Source organism: Anomalospiza imberbis, chromosome 8, assembly GCF_031753505.1.
Source record: "Anomalospiza imberbis isolate Cuckoo-Finch-1a 21T00152 chromosome 8, ASM3175350v1, whole genome shotgun sequence".
NCBI lineage: Eukaryota > Metazoa > Chordata > Aves > Passeriformes > Viduidae > Anomalospiza > Anomalospiza imberbis.
Genome location: NC_089688.1, coordinates 2,077,496 through 2,095,914, shown reverse-complemented (window position 1 = coordinate 2,095,914; position 18,419 = coordinate 2,077,496). Strand labels below are relative to the sequence as shown.

The window sequence follows — 18,419 nt, the reverse complement described above, 5'->3', positions numbered from 1 at the left end:
GCCTGAGTTTGTAAAAGAAGTTCCTGGTCTCTGCCATGCCCCAGGAAATACTGAGCTTATATTTAAGCCCCAGATTTTCCTTGGAATGGGGACGGAAACAGGCTTGGTGAAAATAGTAACTTGACTTTCAGTGATGTAATGGGTTTTTGCCTGTGAGGAGGGTGATCTGTGTGTGTCAGAGGCAACCAAATACAGCCTACAGCCACTCTGCAGGCACCCCCACTGCGCAAACAGCAGGGAGAGTCAGGCAGAGCATTCCCTGGGATGCTGGGAGCATCAGGCAGGAGGTCTGGGAGCCCAGCCTGGCATCTGCAGGAGGGGCAGCCCTGGCAGCACACTCAGCTCTGCTCTCCCTTTTCAGTTCTGGACATGAACGATGAGAACCCCACCTTCTTCCCTGCTGTCTACAACGTGTCCCTGCCCGAGAACGTGGCCCGGGATTTCAAAGTGGTCCGGCTCAACTGCACGGATGCCGACATCGGGCTGAACGCTGAGCTCAGCTACTTCATCACAGGTGTGAGCCCCATGCCAGAGCGGGAACTTGGGTTGCAGGAAGGCACAGGCTGCCCCAGACCTCGGCCAGGGTGTTCTGCACTTCAGCACTTCAGCGCTGCCTTTCCCAGCCCCTCCAAACCTTGTCCGGCATCGCCCTCTGCTGAACAGCCCCGCTTGGCTACCAGCCACGCTGACCACTCTGCTGACCCTAGAAAAGCCTGAGGATGGGCAGGACACGGCAGGGAGCTGGGGTGGCTTTCATCAGTGTTTATGCTTGCAAGGCATAAATGGAATTTTGGGGCATTTTCGTAGCCCCGTGGGCAGGTGGGGTTGGGTGGGCAGCAATGCCACCCAGGCAGTGCCCGGCTCGCCCCACGGCTGCAGCACCTGCAGCAGGAGGCTGGGGAATCCCCTGGCCACGTTTGACTTGCAAACTGCACACTGAGCCCTGAGGAAGAGGGTAAAAACAGAAGTGTCATTTTTCCCACAATAGCAGCCTGCTGTTCCGGCCCCTCCAGCCTCTCTGCAGGTGAAACGGGGTGTGTTGTCCCACAGGTACAATGGCTCACGTGCAAAGTTACCCCAGTTTGCCTCCAAAACATTCAGGAAATGATCCAGCTTTTCCTATGGCCACCGGAGTTTTCCTGTGCTGTGAGGCAGAGGGAAGGTGCTCTGCCAGGCACAAGATACAAAACCATCCTTGCCCAGCTGGGCTGATCCCATGCCCAGGCCACAGAATCCAAGCAAATGGCCTCAAGTTGCTCCAAAGAAGGTTCAGATTAGATACTGGGAGAAATTTCTTCATTGAAAGGGTAGCCAGGTGTTGGGACAGGCTGTCCAGGGAAGTAGTGGATGCTTCATCCCTGGAGGTGTTAAAGGTCAGCTTAGACAGGGCTTGGAGCAGCCTGGTCTAGTAGGTGTTCCTGCCCACGGTGAGGTGTTGGAACAAGATGACCTTCAGGGTCCCTCCCAACCCAACCCAACCCAACCCAACCCATTCCAGGTTTCTATTCTACTTGTGCTTTGCTGCAGGTGGGAACCAGGATGGCAAATTCAGCGTCGGCTTCAGGGACGGAGTGGTCAGGACAGTCGTGAGTCTGGACAGGGAGACCGTGGCATCCTACACACTGATCCTGGAGGCCATTGGTAAGGATTTCCCAGGGATCCCACTGCCACACAGCCACCTGTGGTGGCCATGCACGTTTCGAGCTCCCTTGCAGGCGTGTCAGGGGGGCAGCAACCTCCGAGGCGCTCTCCAAACCAGAGCCTGTGCCTGGTGTTAACACTACACAGCCCATGTGAATACGTCCCGGTTCCATCATGACTTTTGCAGAGGGTGTATTCTCCTCTCAGCTTTGCCCAGCCCCAGGGCTCTCCCTTTCACCTGGGGAAGGCAGGCTCCCTGTTCCTGAGAAGTTCCACACTGTCCAGGGCAGCCCTCTACCCAAAAATGCCAGCGCCACAGCATCGTTCCCCTCCTGCCATGCCATACCTTGGCTCTGTGGCTGCTGATTGACCCTGAGCCACCTGGCACAGGCAGAGGGTCCGTGTGCCAAACTCAGCTCGGCTGTCATCCCCAGAGCTTTATAATGATGTGTCTGTTCACAGATGGCTTGGATGTCCCTTTTGAAAGGAGAAGTAAGTGGCCTGGACAGAAATGTTGGGGGCACAGCATTGCAGGTGCCACAGGGGCTGCAGCAGGGATGCTGCACTGCCTGGGCACACAGGACTGGATCCCAAGGGGCAATGGGTCTGTTGTGCCCCTCCCATGTGGATCACACTGCCTGTGTTTTCCCAGATCCCACAGGCTCCCAGCTGGGTGGGTTTAGTGCTCCCTGCAAATCAGGCATGTTGAAAAATCCACCCCCAACGCATGCTTCCCAGTGCCTCATTCTTCCTGGCAAATCCAAGAGCTGTGCTGCCATGTCCTTCTCTACTGAGCATCAACCCATCCTGGTGCTCTTTGACTGTGAGCTGAGCTGCAGCTGTGGAAGATTCATCAGGCTGTCTTCATCTCCCAAATCCCTGGCCTCCAGCAGTCCCTTCACTTGGTGTATGGAATTGCAAATCCTATCTAATGATCAGTTGCATTTCCAGCCTCACTGGGCTCCATGGCAGAGCTCAGGAGTGGTTTGACTTTTCTTTTGAAACAGGAAGGGAAAAACAAAAAGTAGAAACCCATGGTTCAGTGTGGGATTTGAAAGCTGCAAAAAGATGAAATGTTTTCCTTTAGAAATCTTGATCCTGTTATTTCAGCAGCCATGGGCTGAGCACCACCTGTGCAAAGAGGAGGTGACTGAACCTCCCTGCTGAGCTCACCTTTCTGTCCCTACAGACAACGGCCCCAGCGGGAACCGGCGCACCGGGACTGCCACCGTGTACGTGACTGTCCTGGATGTCAACGACAACAGACCCATCTTCCTGCAGAGCAGCTATGAAGTCAGTGTCCCCGAGGACATCCCGGCTGCCAGCAGCATAGTGCAGGCACGTGGCTCTTCCCCTGGGACCCTGGGGTGGGAGGTGGGAGTCCCCCACTAACTGTGCCCTGACCATGAGCTGCTGGAAGGCCAGGGCAGAGATTTTCTCTCCCTGTCTGTTCCCTCGGGCAGGGGGAGATGTGTTCTTGCTCACCCACTCCTCTGCTAGGCCAGGCTGTGAGTGCCAGGGAGAAGGCAGCAAAGAACAAGAGAAAATTAAGAAACTCACCCCATTTCTGCAGGGGTTGAGAGGAGAAGAGCCAAGCCCTGTGCTGGTGAGGCCACTTTGGCTACATCCCTGCCTTCTCCCTCCTCCCAAGCAGAGATCTCCATGGAGAGGGAGAAGAGTGCCTGCAAAGAGATGCTCAGAGAGGAGGGAAAAGCCTCGGAGAGGGAGAAAAGCATTTGGACTTTGCTTTCATTTTTGTTCCTCTTTGAGGGAGCGGTGGGCAGAGCTGAATGGCTCAGTGAGCACGGAATGAATGCAGGCATTCACACAGGCTTCCAGCATCCCTTCAAACCCAGGGCTCTTCTGGAGCGGGCACCAAAGGCTCTTTGCAGAGGGCCCTGGGAAGGCTCCTCCTGCCTTCAATACCTCTGCCGGCACAGGGAAAGGGACAGCTTTGTCCCTGGCTGTGGCAGGCAGGATGAGTCACCGGCAGAGAAGAAAGGAGCCTTTTGCCTCCTGCAACAAAGGTTTGCTGGGAGCCGTGTGTCTGCTCCGGGAGGCCGGTCCCAAGGGATCCTGTGGCTCCTCATCACCTGTTGTGCCATGGCAGGGTGTACCTGATGTCTCTGGGATCAGGCATCAGTCTGCAATCCCAGGATGGAGCTGTGTCCCTGCACAGGACTCCTAAAATTGAGCCGATGTGGCAAATTGGAAGAAAGGAGGGAACTCGAGTCTGACTGGCAGCAAAGTGCTTTTTCTTAGAACCCACTTCCCAAAAGAGGGGGATGCCCTTGGAAGTCCATGGCAAAGGAGAGCAAGTAACTGGGGGAAGTTGTTTTTCCACAGAATAGCATTGAAGAGAAGCAGAAATGAGCTATCAGCCAGCTTTAGTTTAATTTACACCTTCAGTGTGAACTATTTGTACAGGTCTCTCCTTTCAAATGCATCCCCACATCCCCAGGGTAGCAGGAGAGTTTCTGAATGTTTCCCCATCCCTTTCTCCCAAAACCAGGCAGACCAGGGGCAGAGAGCAGGAATAGGAATGCATTGACCACAGCAACCCACAGCTCGCTGCATGGAGGGGGGCGACAGCCACCAGGCAGCACGCTGGGGCAAGAGCCTCCCTCCACCTGCTCGGGGGGAAATTTCCACTGAGGATTGCTTTCTGTGGAGCAGGTTTGCCCTGGGCTGCCTCTCTTCAGGTAGCCAGGTTGCTCCCACTCTCTTCCAGGCTGTTTGTTCAGGTGGAGCACAACTTGCACAATGTTTTCCAAAAGAAATGAAGCAGCAGGATTTTTTTGGACCGCCCAGTGGTAGCTGTGTGTGGGTGTAGTTTGGATGCCTCCACCTTCCCTGGCAGGAAGCAGTAACCTGGAAAGCATTTGGGAAGCTGACATTGCAAAACCTCCTGTCACCTCACAGAGCCACTGCCTGGAAATGAGTTTCTCGAAGGGTCTCAGGATACCAAGGAATGCTTGAGAAGTGAGCCAAAAGCTTGGAAAAGAGTAGCAGGGCAAGATCACATTTTGGTGGACTCCATGATGTGCCAGTCCTGGCTGGTGGAGAAGCTTCTGGGGCAGGCCAGTGGGCTCTGAGGCACCAGCTGGCTCCTCCTGAAGCTGCTGATGGAGCACCTCAGGGAGCCCAGGCGCTTCCAGAGCCTCAGCTGGGGCTCGCTGGCATCCACGGGGTGGTGGGGCAGGCATTCCTGGGGGCCGGACAGAGACCAGCCCAGCGCCGCTGGCTTGCAGAGGGTGACAAAGGTGAGGAGGGTGGCCAGGACCAGGAAGATGCAGACGAGCCCGACGATGATGGGCAGCCAGTCTGTCACCTCAGGGGATGTGGCACTGGGTGGCACTGGCTCCAGAAGCCCAAGGAGAGGTGGGGTGGGAGAGGTCCCATTGCCAGAGTCCTCTGTGCTCATCTTCCCTGCAGGGTGATACAGAGAAGTGGCACAGGTGATTACCACGTGGAAGCTGGACAGACAGCCACCCTCTGGTTAAACTGATGGATTCTTGATGTCCAGGATTCTCCCAGCCATGTTTTCAGTGGCACAGGGGACAGGAGGTGTCCATCTGCTTTGCCAGGAGGCAAAGCACAGAGGTGGGGTTTACACTTGCAAAGTACCACCCTGAACTGAAGTGCAAAACCACCTGGCAAACAAATCTACCACTATTTACATGTGGCACCATGGCCTCTGGGAGGACACTTTCAGGAAGCACACACTCATTGCCTGAAGATTTTCTGGAAGAGATAAATATCCATGTACTACAGAAAGCTCAAAATCCTCCCCCCCAAGCTGCTGCGGTTTGGTTCTCCTCTGTTCCCCAGAAATGTGGGTTTGTTGAATTGGCTGTCATTTGGGGTTTTTGTGATTTTTCTCCCAAAGAAACTGGACAGTTGTTTGAGCCTGTGCCCTGATAAGTCCCCAGTCAAGCTGTGGTATTGTACTAGCACTGTCTCTATTATTTTGCAACGGTGAAGAGTAACACCCTCACCCTACTCGTGCCAAAAATCCTCGTGCCAGGCATTTTGCTGACCTGCTTTCAGGCTCAGACATGTCACTGGTGATGCAAACCAGCTTCCCAAAGTGCTAGCAGTGATAGCTCTTACCCAACACCTGGTGGAGACTGTCCTCTCCCTTCTCCAGCGGGTCAGATCCTCCCAAGAGCATTTTGCACCCACTTTTTTGCTCACATATACACCCCCAGCCCCAGCCAGGCTGTGCCAGAGCTGGCATCTCTCCAGATGGAGATAAGAAGATGAGGGCTGAGGAAATCCTGTTTGTGCCAACCCTCTGCAATGCTCCTGGTGCTCCAGCCTGTGTGCTGGAGCTAAAACTTTATTATGCTGACTTTCCTGTGGAGATGTGGGAGAGCTGTCTGACTGGTCTGTTGCTGGGCAATCTCCTGGTAAACTGGGATTTGGATTGAGCCAATTTAAAACCAAGATCTTAGGAGGGGAAAGGCGGGGCTGCAGGGGCTGCCAGGGTCTATGGGTCTGCTCTTGCAGCCTCCATGCCTAAGTGACACAGGTGTGTGTAAGGCAGCAGCCAAACACTCACCATAAAACATTCCAAAAAGTGGAGAGAAGACATCAGTGCCATGGTTTGAATCACTAAGGGTGTATCAGCCTGCTCAGAGCTCGGGGGTCTTTGGGGAGATGGTGCTGTTTCCATGGGTCAGAGCCAGGTCTGTGCCTGGAAAATGGGAAATGCAAAAACAAATGGGTCAGCGTTTGAGAGGGTGAATCCCTGTGTGCATTGCAGGCAGACCCAGGGACGGAGCTCTGGTCACCTTCTCCACAGTGATGTTTTCACCTCTCTTCACCCCAAATGTATTTTTTTATCCTTAACCAGCTCCATCCCTTCCCCTCAGCTTTGGGAAGAGAGCAGCAATCCCAAGGACCCCCTGCTCCATGGACAGGCTCCTCTGTGCTGCCCAGGGCAGGAGAGCCAGCAGGCAGGGCTGCAGTGTGTCCCACACCACGGGCAGCCTGAATCAACGTTTCCACGGCTACCTCAAAGCTGGCATTTACCGACTGCATGTGGTGACCTGACATTGTTCCTTGAGAGCCAGCCGGGGGGGCGTGGACTATTCCTTCAGGCTCTTTAATTCCTTCAGGCTGTTTTTGCTCCCTTGCTCATGGCTGCAGAGTTTGTCTTTTAAATTCACTTGACTGTGTTCCATAGAAACCCATCAGGAGGGATCACACCGATGTTTTCCCAGGCTTTTTCAGCCATGCTCTGCTTCTCCTCACACCCAGCTCAGCTGGCAGAGCTTTCATGGCATTGCCCCTTCCCAGCATCACTGTCCCACCCAGGCTCCATATTCTTCACCCTGGTGGGTTAAAAGAGATTTTCCTGTCCTGGAAATCCTCCCCAGAGGTTCATCCCTGCCTGATCAGCTCTAAATCTGACATATCCCCATGAGCACTCAGGCTCCAGCATTAGCCTCGAGGCAGATGAGGATCAGAGGGAAAAAAAGAGAATTTGCAAAAGGTAAAATGCCTCCGAGAAAGGTGAAAAGGTAGAAAAAAAGAATTATTCTCGTGCATGAGCAGCAGAGAGGGTTATTGTGCCCAGCACCAGGCACTGCTCCCTGGCCTGGCCCAGCTGTCTAGCTTGGCAGTTTTTCCATGTGCTCTCCCTCCCTTTCCTCAAACTCCTGCAAAGAAAAGCCTGTTTTCAGGCACTGCCTGTGACACAGCTCCCATGAAAAGCAGCTCTCCTTCCCCTCCCCAGCTTGCTTAGCAACACTTTTCCTAGAGCTCCCCAACTTTTCCCAGTGCACTAAATCTTTCCCCGGGCTTGCAGGAGGAGGTGATGCTGGGCAGTACCAACCCCGCGGCTGCCTGACCCGCCGGGTTGGGTCCCCAGAGCTGTGAGTGATGCTGCTCCCATCAGCCTCGCTGATAAACGGCAGAGCTGCCTCCACAGGACCTTCCCCCTCTCCCAGCACCGCGAGAGACGGAGCAACTCGGCTGGGAAGGGATGGGAGATGCCTGACCCCGTGCCCACCCCAAACTTCGCATCCCCACCCATCTCCAGCGCTTTCCCCAGGCTGAGGGCAGCAGCTTTGCAGCCGGGGGTCTGTCTCAGCCCTGGGGGTGCCCTAAGGGGCCGGCAGTGGCTTTGCCACGGGGGTTTGGGCTCCCTACCTCTCAGCAGCCGGCCGAGCCCGGGCTCTGCCTCCCGCACTCCCCGTGCCTTGCCGCCTCTCCCACCGCGCTCTGCCGGCTGCCAGCCCCCTCCTCCCTTTGGGGAGGTGGGACAGAGGTGGCAGCCGGGTGGGGACAGCCTGAGCGAGCAAAGCCAAGGGGCCCTGAGCCCCTTGCCGGGCTCTGCCAGCTCTGTAGTGCCCCGGAGCTGTGTCCTGCTGGAGCTGTGTCCCCTGCTGGGGTCGAGCCCCCTGGGATGCGTTTCCTCAGGATTTGTCCCTGTAGGATGACTAAATGGTACAGTCGTGGGCTGAGCCTCCCGTGCTGGGAGGGCTGGCACCTGCCCTCCACATGCCTGCTCCCAGGAAATCGACTTTTTTCCCATTCTTTTGTTACCCCTCCTCATCCTTTCCTGACACCTTTCCCCCAAATGGGGCTGTGACAGGCTGGCTGTGCCTGCAGCCCGCCCTGTAGCAGAGGGATAAAATAGGCTGGAGCTCAGCTTGGCTGCACCAGGTGCTCTCCACCTGCAGCAGAAAGAGCTTTTCTCCCACTGCTTGCCCTGCAGTGCCATTGTTTTCCCGAGTTTGGGACAGTTTGTCAAAGTACCTTTCTTGACAAGTACTTTCCTTGACAGTTTGTCAAGGTGCCACCTTTCTTTTGGGACTTCAGCAGGTCAAACCAGCAGCAGCCAAGCTTTCCCCAGGCTGCAGGCTGGCAGGAACACGCCTTGCTTTAGTTCAAACTCCTGATTTTTAATAAAAAAACAAACGCCTGGGCTGACCCATATCACCTAGTTCATGTAGCAGAGCTTCAGGCTCGGGGTGAGCTGGGAAGAGCATGGCCCAAGGGCTGTTTGCAAGGTGCAGTTGGCTCATCCTGAAATGCACTCTCCTGGGCACAGTGGGGCGAGGAATGGCACAAAAAGCTGAAAAATTTTGCCTCCCATCCCTTTGTTTTCCTGCTCTGGCTACATGATAGCTTTTCCCTGTGCCATGCCAAGGCAGCTGGTGTGCCTGGGCATCGCTTGCCTGCTGTTGTGGGGCCCATGCATCCCATGGGAGAGGAGACAGCCCAGCTCTGCCTCAGGAGCCCAGCAGGTGAAAGAGCTGGTTTGGGAGGGAGAACTCCCCCCTGTGAAAGGAAGTTCTTGGTGGAACGTGGAATAAGCCACAAGCAAGGTATAAACTGGTCTGGGACAGAGGAAAGGAGCATGTGTGGGCACAGAGATGAGAAATCCAGATAGAGGTCACTATTTTCCAAGTTTTCTGCTGATGCAGGGGGGCTTGGTGGAAGGGAGCAAGGGCAGTTCAAGGTACCTCAAAACCACGTTTCAGAGGAGCATCTCTGACTCCTGTGAGTGTTGTATGGGGCTGGGGGTGAACGCCCTCACTGTTCCCACTGCACGTGTGTCCTTTGCAGCAACCTTTCCTCTTCCCTGCATAAATCTGGATGCAAACCTTCCCGGGAAAAAGAAACTTCTGGGTGGCATTGAAGGAAGAGGCAGAAGATGCCTTGCAGAGGGAAGAAGGGAGAGAATAAAGGCTCAGGCATTCCCTGCATTCTCCCCCTGGTGATTTGTGAGCAGCCACGCTGTGGTCGAGCTTTGGGTGCTTTGTGGGGAGTGGGTTTTGCCAAGAGAAGATGCAAGGGCTCAGTGCCAGCTGGGCTGGAAGCCCTGCTGGTCACTGCCAGGTCCTGCTTCCCAGCTGCTGACTGCTGGCTGGGGTTTAGGGAAGGCACTGCAGTCTTGTTCAGTGACACCAGAGGGGACCCGTGCCTTGGTTTTCCTAGGGCGGATGGCAGACTCGGTCTGTGCCAGGGCTGTGCAGTGCATCAGAGCCTAGGGCTGCTCCCACCCCTGCTCAGGGGCTCTCAAGGATGCTCTGGGCTGGCTGCATTCACATTTCCTTTGGCAGTTTTTCCCTGTGCTGCTGCTTGGGTGACTCACCAGGATGCCATGGGCTTGCTGCCCACCAGGCACGGGAGCAGCTCCCCCTGCCCAGCTCAAATCATCCCGGCAAGGCTCCATCCCTGGCAGCAGCACCACTGGGACAAGCATTGGAAGGCAGGGCAGGATTGATGGAGGCACCTCCTCCAGCACACAGACCCGTGGAATTTGTGGTGTGGTCCTGACGCTCAGCTCCCACCTGAATCCAGCAGCCGAGGGCTCCTGAGCCCACTGTCCCTGCTGTCCAACGACAAGGGCAGGGTAACTTACTTTGCTTTGTATTTGGTAAGCTCCCCAGCTCAGGTGGAGGAGGAGGATGTCCAGCTTTGGCAGGGTAGGAGGACTCCTCTTAGTCTGGAATTCTCTGCCTTTGACCTCTACTCCTCTGCTTTTCTCATGAAGGTGAAAGCCACCGATGCGGACGAAGGCATTAACGGGAGAGTGTGGTACAGGATTGTCAAGGGTAAGTCCAGGTTCCCCTCCGTGCATCAGGGAGTTTGTCCCAGGCTCTGCCCAGCCTCAGGAGGTTGAGCTCGCCATGCTTTTGCACTTTGGAGCCCACAGAACCATTTCTCCTAGCCCTAAGCAAAAATCAGCTTCAGGGCTCATTGCTGGGGAATGATTTGTCGTGGATGGACGGCTAGATAGAATCCTAAAATCACAGAATGGTTTGGGTTGGAAGGGATCTTAGAGTTCACCTCATTCCAACCCCCTGCCATGGGCAGGAACACCTTCCACTACCCCAGCATGCTCCATGGCCTTGGACACCTCCAGGGATGGAGCACCCTCTGGGCAACTCCTCTGGGCATCCTGTGCCAGGGCCTCACCTCCCTCACAGGAAAGAATTTCATTCCAGTATTCCATCTATCCCTGCCCTCTTTCAGTTTGAAGCCATTCCCACCAGTCCTGTCACTCCAAGCCCTTGTCCCAGGTCCCTCTCCAACCCTCTTGGAGCCCCTTTAGGCACTGGAAGGGGCTCCAAGGTCTCCCCAGAGCCTTCTCTCTTCTCCAGGCTGAACAGCTCTCCCAGCCTGGATCCAGAGCAGAGTTGCTCCAGCCCTCAGAGCATCTTTGTGGCCTCCTATGGGCTCACACCAACACATCCACATTTTTCTGATTCGATGACATTCTGTAGCTCCTCCTGGCCTGATCCAGGGCCAAACGCTGATGTAGCTGAATCTGATGTAGCCAGAGGAGATGGGGCTGAAGTTTTGCTCAATAGTCTCCCTCCAAAAGAGCCTCCCCAGGGAGGGCTCAGTGTGTCACCAGGATGGGTGTGGAGGCAGTGGGCAACATCCCTCTCATTTTTCCCCATTTCCAGGAAATGAGCACAACCACTTCCGTATCAATCCCAGCACGGGGCTGGTGATGCGAGGTGTGCGGCACCTGGACAGGGAGCAGAACTCCTCCCACGTGCTGGAGGTGGAGGCCTACAACACGGAGCAGGGGCCCATGAGGAGCTCCGTGCGGGTAAGGACCTCGCAGTCCCCGCGGGCTGCGCGGCAGAGCCGCTCGCGCTAAGTGTTCGCGATGCTTGGTCCTTTCCAGCACTGGCACTTGTACAGGAAATCAGAAAGATCTGGCATGGAAAGTCTCTGGGGGCTGCTCATGGGTAGAGAAGAGCTTGTTGGTGGGGGGTTTGTTTAATTTTTCTTTTTTCCTGTGAAGTTTCGGTGCCGTTAGGCTGCAGAGTGGTGCAGCAGTCACTCAGAGGGAGTCCTGCTCGCTCGGTGAGATGTGGCTCTGCTGCTGCAAAGAAAAGCTGAGCCTCAGCCTGTTGAAAACCATGTGTCCTGGCCAGGCACTATTTAAATAATCCAGGACCCAGTGGTGACAGTCTTCATCTGCAGCTCAGCAGCTTCCCACGGCTCCCACGAACCCAGCCCTCCAGTTGCATCTATTCTTAGACCCAGTGGTGGGTGGGCTCCGGCTGAGTGTGAAGTGCCCCCAGCACCAGCAGCAAGCAGAAAACCAGGAGAAGGAAATGTGTTCCCTGGGGAAACAGCACTGAACTTGGAGCAAAAATTTCCCACCGAGTCACCAGCGTTTCTGTGTTGTGAGGTCTCCAGGGGTTTGATCAGGGGATCCCAGAGGATGGAGGAATTAATGTACCTAGTGTACCTCCCCCCCAGCAGGGAAAGACTGACTCACTCCGACCCACAGGGCTTGTTTAAATCTCTGATGTTAAACCCCTTGTGTTCGCTCTCCATCACGTGGTGTTTGAAGAAGAGGTTGGCACGGGATCATGGAATGGGTTGAGTTGGAAAGGACCTTAAATCTCCCCTAGCTCCAACCCCCTGCCATTGTCAGGGACACCTCCACTAGCCCAGGTTGCTACGAGCCCTGTCCAGCCTGGCTTTGAACACTGGAATGTTTCTCCATGAGCTCCATGAAAGGTTTGTTTCCCAAGCTCGCCCGGTTCATGCGTGGTTTCTCCGGGGCTTCCCAGGTGATCGTGTACGTGGAGGACGTCAACGATGAGGTGCCGGTGTTCACCCAGCGCCAGTACAACCGCCTGGGGCTGCGGGAGACGGCAGGAATTGGGACCTCGGTGGCAGTGGTCCGGGCCACCGACCGAGACACAGGTGGGAAGGGCAGGGAGGGAAGCACCCAGTGTGGGGGAGGGCGGTGAGATCAGCCACTTCGCGGATCCTGGCTTGGCTGGGCTGAAATCCCGTGGGATGGGCTCTGCTGGGGGGAGGGAGCAGTGGTGCCTGCCTCTTTGGGGTGCTTGGTCCAGCCAGCACCACAGTTCCTGCTCCCTCCCCAGGGAACGGGGGTCTGGTGAGCTACAAAATCGTGTCGGGCGCGGAAGGGAAGTTCGAGATCGACGAGAGCACGGGCCTCATCACGACCATAGAGTACCTGGACTACGAGACCAAAACCAGCTACTTGATGAATGTCTCTGCCACGGACCAAGCGCCCCCCAACAACCAGGGCTTCTGCAGCGTGTACGTCAGCCTGCTGAACGAGCTGGACGAGGCCGTGCAGTTCTCCAACAGCAGCTACGAGGCCGTGATCATGGAGAACATTCCCCTGGGCTCCGAGGTGCTCCGCGTCCAGGCTCGCTCCATCGACAACCTCAACCAGATCACCTACAAGTTCGACCCCAACACCAACCCCCAGGCGCTCTCCCTCTTCAAAATCAATGGGATCACGGTAAGCAGCCACAGCGTGGACCCTCCTGGCTTGTTTGGGCACTGTGAGCTTTGGTTTTGGTGGCCAGCACAGCTGTTGCTCATGCTTGGCAGGGTGTGATCACGGTGAAAGGCCAGGTGGACCGAGAGAAAGGGGATTTCTACACCTTGACAGTGGTGGCTGATGATGGAGGACCAAAGATTGACTCCACAGTGGTGAGTAGCTTCTCCCAATTTCCCCACCATCCACTGTCATCTCCTTCTCCCAGGACAGTCTGTCCTAGCTGAGCTTTCTGCTCCAGCTTCCAGGGTCCAGAAATCGTGTTTTGGGGGAAAACCTGCTAAAACAGTTTTGAAGGAGGTAAATTTAGGGGCCTTGAAATACTCCACAGTGGTTTGTGTTTCAGAAGGTTATATTTAGCAGTTTCACAGGCAGCCAGGCAGGGGTTGATTTGCATTTCTCTGCCGATTGCAGGGCCAACCCATGGGTTCCAATGGCTCTGCTCTCTGTACAGCACCATGCTCTTGCCTGAACCTTTCCCAGGATGAGGGGCAGATATGCCAACCTTAGCTAGAATAAAACAAAGGGGTGCCCCAACACTGGAGCCTCCAAATCGCTGCAGAGGGGTGCCCATGACCCCTGGCACTGCTGTGGTAGGATGCAGGGTTAACCCACACTTCCTCATCCCTCACTAACTCCTCGTTGTTTGTGTTCTCTGTTTCTCCCTCTGCTTTCCTCCAACAGAAGGTAAGCGTGTTCGTCGTGCTGGGGACTAGAATCCCTCCCAGGGTCCACACTGAGGGACTGGGGTGGAGGTCTCCAGCCTTGTCCCACCAGCACCATCCTCCCTGCCACTCCCAGGACGTGGGACAGCCCCGTGAGACCCCTGCTGCTGCCAAGCAGAATCCTGGCTCCCTGATCCGGCACTTGGGACAGCAGCTGCCGGATCTGCCGTGGTGGCTGAATGAGCTCTCCCTGCTCCTGGCTCTCAGTTTTGAATTCAGCAGCAACAATAACTGAATCACCCCAGGGCGCACAGCTCGCTCCCCAGCTTCCTCCCGGGATGTTGTCGCATTCAGCCTGGCCGCACCTGGGAGCTTGGGGCACCCATAAATAAATCCCCGGGAACAGAAAGGCGCTTCCTCTCTCATTTCTGTGTTGCCCTGCAGCACTTTAATTACAAACCCGATGAGAGCATTTCCTTTGCCCAGTTGTGGCCAAGGTAGCCAGGTCCCCTTCGAGCATCATGTGCCTTTTTCCAGGAGGGAGCTCAGGTCTCCTCCACACCCAGCTTGCCCTCGTTGAGTTGAACACACTCAGCTCTGCCTTCTTTGTGCCCGTTGACCTTAGAGCAAATCCTGCCTGACCCTGCTGCTGTGAGCATGGATGAAATCACTGCTAGTGAAAAGTTTAGCAGGAAAGGGTCACCCTGCAGCAGCCTGAGCTGCTCTGTGCCTGGCTATTTGGAGGATAAAAACCAGAGGATGTTCCACAAAAAAAATGCACTGCTTGAGAGATGCACAGCCTTGCACAGGGGATGGATGACACGCTGCTGGCACCTCAGAGGGGTGTGGTGTGTTGGTTGTGTGCCAGGGTGTCAGGGTGGCTGTTGTTGCCAGCTGGGCAGGGGTCTGGCTCCTGTCCATGCCCTGACTCCCGTGCCCCCCTCACAGGTGACCATCACAGTCCTGGACGAGAACGACAACAGCCCCCAGTTTGACATCACCTCTGACTCGTCTGTCAGCGTGGCCGAGGACAGCGCCGTGGGCAAGAGGGTGGCCCTGGTGCTGGCCCGAGATCCAGATGCAGGCAGGAACGGCCAGGTAGGGAGGGAGACGTTTGGATGATGCTCTCAGACACCTGGTGTGATTCCTGGGGTTTTCCTGGGCAGGACCAGGACTTGGATTCAGTGATCTGTGTGGGTCTCTTTGAGGCTGTGTGTAGTGTTTCACTGACACACAAATCTCCCTGCCAGCATCCTCCCAACCCCTTCCCTCTGTGTCCCTGTGAGAGCAAACTGTGGTCATCAATGCCAGTGGTTTTGGGGGGAATTGTGCAGTGAGTACCAAGAGTCCCCATGCCAGGCATCAGGAGAGGTAAAACATCATCTTTGGGCTGTCTGAGACAAAGAGCTCTGTGGGACAAGTGTCAAAAGGAGCCCTGCAATCTGAAAACCAGCTGTGGCCCCTGCTGCCATGGGGGCCAGCAGCAAAGTCCTTGGCAGGCTGAGCAGGAAGCTCTCTGACATTTGTTATTTTCATTACCCTGCAGATGAGCATTAATGAGGTCCCATCACCCATAGTGGCAGCATGGGGGCTGCCAGGGGGGTTAGCCCCATTTGCTCTGGGGGTGCTGCAATAAGCCAGCACACCTGTGCATCCCAGTACATTGGACCTTTTCAAAAGCTGACACATGTTGGGGGACATGCTGGATTTATTTTTGTAGGGTCTCCTTTCCCTTCTTCCTCCTCAGCATCACTCTGCCTGCCCTGGTTTTCTTTCCCTGTGATGTTTCCAGGTGACTTTCTCGCTGACGTCGGGGAATATCGGCCGGGCTTTTGAGATCCGTACCACCAACAACACCTACGGCGAGGTGTTTGTGGCGCGGCCGCTGGACCGCGAGCTGCTGGATCACTACACCTTACGGGTCAGCACCAAACCACTCCCCTCACCCCTTGGGCTTCTGGTTTGAGCACCAAGGCTGTTTGCTAGGAGCTGTGAGCTTCAAAATAGCACTTTTTGCTATTTTGAACCCCCGACCGCAGATCCAAGCATCAGATGGCGGCGTTCCCCCCCGGAGGAAGGAGCACGTTCTACGAGTGAACATCCTTGACGTCAATGACAACCCCCCTGTCATCGACAGCCCCTTTGGCTACAATGTGAGCGTGAGCGAGGTGAGCACCCAGTTCCTCTCCTTCCATCCTCCCAGGGTCAGGTCTGACCACAAGGCAGGTGGGGACAGCAGAGTGTCCCTTGCAAACATCACCTTGGGTCATTTAAGCATTAGTGGCCCCGTGCAAAGCTCATCTTTGGTCATTTGATGGTTGGTGTCCCCTTGCAAACCTCACCTTGGGTCGTTTAAGGATCGGTGACCCCTTGCCACCCTCACCTTGGGTGGTGTAAGGCTTGGTGACCCCTTGAAAGCCCTCACTGGTGATGTACTCTTCATTTTGGGCTAGGAAAAAGCTCTTGAGCCCATGAGGCTGCAGAGACCAGCCGGAAGGAGAAGTGGCTACACGCCCATGGAAATGCCACCTAAGTGACACAAGAGATGGTGCGGTGCAGAATAAGAATGGCTTTCAGGAAGCAGCTTAGCAAGGGCTAGATAATTAAGCAATAAAACACAATCAGGCATGAGAAAAGACAACTTATTTCCTGACAGTTTAATTCCTGGACTGAGGCAGGGGGGGATTCTCAATTTGGTGATGAAAAATGAAATATGAGTAATAGCCAGTGCCACTTAGCTGTGAGGAACTGCTGCTCATGATTTATAGCTTGGCATTAAGGATATTGCCCTGTTAAGGTTTTCTTATCTATTTAATACATGTTCAGAGCAGGCTGAAGAACGGAATTTCTGTTTTGATTTTCCCCATAATGGGACTATCCAAAAATAATTAGCCGAGCTCTGGGTCCATTACACGGCCTTCACCTTTGCACACACTGTGGGTTTTATGCTCTTCCAGGCTGTGCCAGACTAGATAAGACCTAATGTGCAGCTTTCTGCTGAGCTGCCGGGTGTTGGGGCAGCGAGTTTGGAGCCCCAGGCACATCAGAGCCCTCTGTATTTCAGAATGACATTATTAATTAGGTATTTCATACGTGATGAGGCTCGTGGGATTCATGTCGCGTATCTCCGCAGAACGTCGGCGGTGGCACGGCGGTGGCCCAGGTACGCGCCACCGACCGGGACATCGGCCTCAACAGTGTCCTCTCCTACTACATCACCCGTGGGAACGAGGACCTGACCTTCCGCATGGACCGTGTCACCGGCGAGATCGCCACCCGGCCCTCCCCGCCGGACCGTGAGCGCCAGAGCTTCTACAGCCTCGTGGTCACCGTGGAGGACGAGGGCAACCCCTCCCTGTCGGTGAGCCACCAGAATGGGCCTTTCAGGGGCAGGATGGGGCTGGGCAGCACAGTGGGAGCGAGCTTGGCACTGAGTGTGGCATGAGAAAGGGGAGAAAAGGCACAGGGTGTGATGTTTTGGGGACTCGGGGTCCAAACCTGATGTGCACGGATTTGGTTCAGAGTCTCCTTCGATGCCTGGTCGTGCAGGACCCTCCCTCACAGTCGTTCAGCAGGCCTCATCCCCCATCTCCAAATGCAAAAAACAGGAGCATCCCTATGGGGAGGTGTGCTGGCTGCTGCTGCCCTGCTCACAGGGTGCTGGGTCTGGAAGGGCTCCAGACATTGCCCACCCATCTCAGCACTGGGAGTGGCTGGAGCAGCAGCTCAACCACAGTTCCATTCACCATTGACATGCTTCTCTGCTGTGGTCCTTGTGAATAAGAAGAGCTCTGGTGATTTTGAGAAAGGCCTGGAGTGCCAGGACAAGGGGGAATGGCTTCAAACTGAGAGGGGGTTGATATGACAGCCCACCCATCATCCCATGGTGAAGGGAAGTGACTGTTTTGCTTGGGTCATTGTTTGTGTCTCTGAGGACGACTCACAAAGTCAAAAGAGCAAATACCATGTGGGCCATTTTACAGCTCTGAGTCCCTTCTAACCCCACGTTTCTGCAGAGGTGGCTGAGCATCCACGTGCACAAATGGTGAGATGAGCTGACGCCTTGTGTGACACTCTGCCATCCTTCCTGTCCCCCACTTCCACCTGCTATCTCTCACCATCTCTGCGCTCTGCCTACAGACCTCTGTCTGCAAAGCCCTGCTCTACATTTTGATGAAACAGGTCACAGCCAGCAGTGCAAACTGTGGCTGTGATTCTCACTTCAGGCTTTGCACTCTCAGCTCCTCCCTCCTGGTTGGTTCACACTCCACCTTTTGCCTCACCATCTTTTCCATTAGTTGTCCTGTCACTGAGGCTTAAACCTAGCCAAGTCTCTTCCCCCAGAATGAGAGAAGGCTGTGCTGTGGCTACACTGCATGATGCCACCAGCTCCTCCTTGTCCCCATCGCTGTGGGAGCACGGCTGATCCTGGTGTGCTGAGGAATGCCGTGTGCTGAGCTGGCAAATCCCGTTGCTGTGGCAATGGCCACTTCCCTTCCCAGTGCCAGCGGGGACAAGTGGCACAGCTTATCACTCCACACTGCCCAGGCAGTGTCCCAGCAGCCCTGCCTGTCCCCACAGGCTCTGCTGTGTGCCCACCATGTCACGAGCACACGTTATGCCAGCAGCAACAATCCGAATCCCAGCCGCACAAAGTGCCCAGTGACCCAATTCCTGAGTGGAGAGAGGAGTTTTGGCCCTTTTCAGAGCTCGAGGAGGACTCAGGTCTTGTGAAAGGCTGTCGGGTGTGTTGCTGGGTGCCCGCTGGCCTCACGCCTGGCTGGGGAAATGATGTCTGTCAGGGG

The 18,419-nt window shown here is 55.4% G+C and overlaps 2 protein-coding genes across 3 annotated transcripts in view; one reads left to right on the top strand and one right to left on the bottom strand.

Moving 5' to 3' along the window:
- Window positions 1-18,419, top strand: part of CDH23 (cadherin related 23) — a 187,515-nt gene that overhangs the window by 137,222 nt on the left and 31,874 nt on the right. Inside the window, exons 25-36 of one of the 2 annotated variants that reach the window (XM_068196945.1) lie at window positions 362-514; window positions 1,528-1,641; window positions 2,831-2,979; window positions 10,154-10,214; window positions 11,073-11,221; window positions 12,201-12,336; window positions 12,522-12,910; window positions 13,003-13,112; window positions 14,568-14,712; window positions 15,407-15,535; window positions 15,654-15,782; window positions 16,748-16,975. In XM_068196945.1, the coding sequence (XP_068053046.1) occupies window positions 362-514; window positions 1,528-1,641; window positions 2,831-2,979; window positions 10,154-10,214; window positions 11,073-11,221; window positions 12,201-12,336; window positions 12,522-12,910; window positions 13,003-13,112; window positions 14,568-14,712; window positions 15,407-15,535; window positions 15,654-15,782; window positions 16,748-16,975 (1,892 nt within the window). Of the gene's footprint in view, window positions 1-361; window positions 515-1,527; window positions 1,642-2,830; window positions 2,980-10,074; window positions 10,215-11,072; window positions 11,222-12,200; window positions 12,337-12,521; window positions 12,911-13,002; window positions 13,113-14,567; window positions 14,713-15,406; window positions 15,536-15,653; window positions 15,783-16,747; window positions 16,976-18,419 lie in introns of those variants that run through there. The other variant, XM_068196943.1, reaches the window with a different exon arrangement.
- Window positions 3,777-5,477, bottom strand: C8H10orf105 (chromosome 8 C10orf105 homolog). The gene has a single exon (XM_068196955.1). The coding sequence runs from the start codon at window positions 5,063-5,065 to the stop codon at window positions 4,661-4,663; it is 405 nt and encodes a 134-aa protein (XP_068053056.1). The 5' UTR covers window positions 5,066-5,477; the 3' UTR covers window positions 3,777-4,660.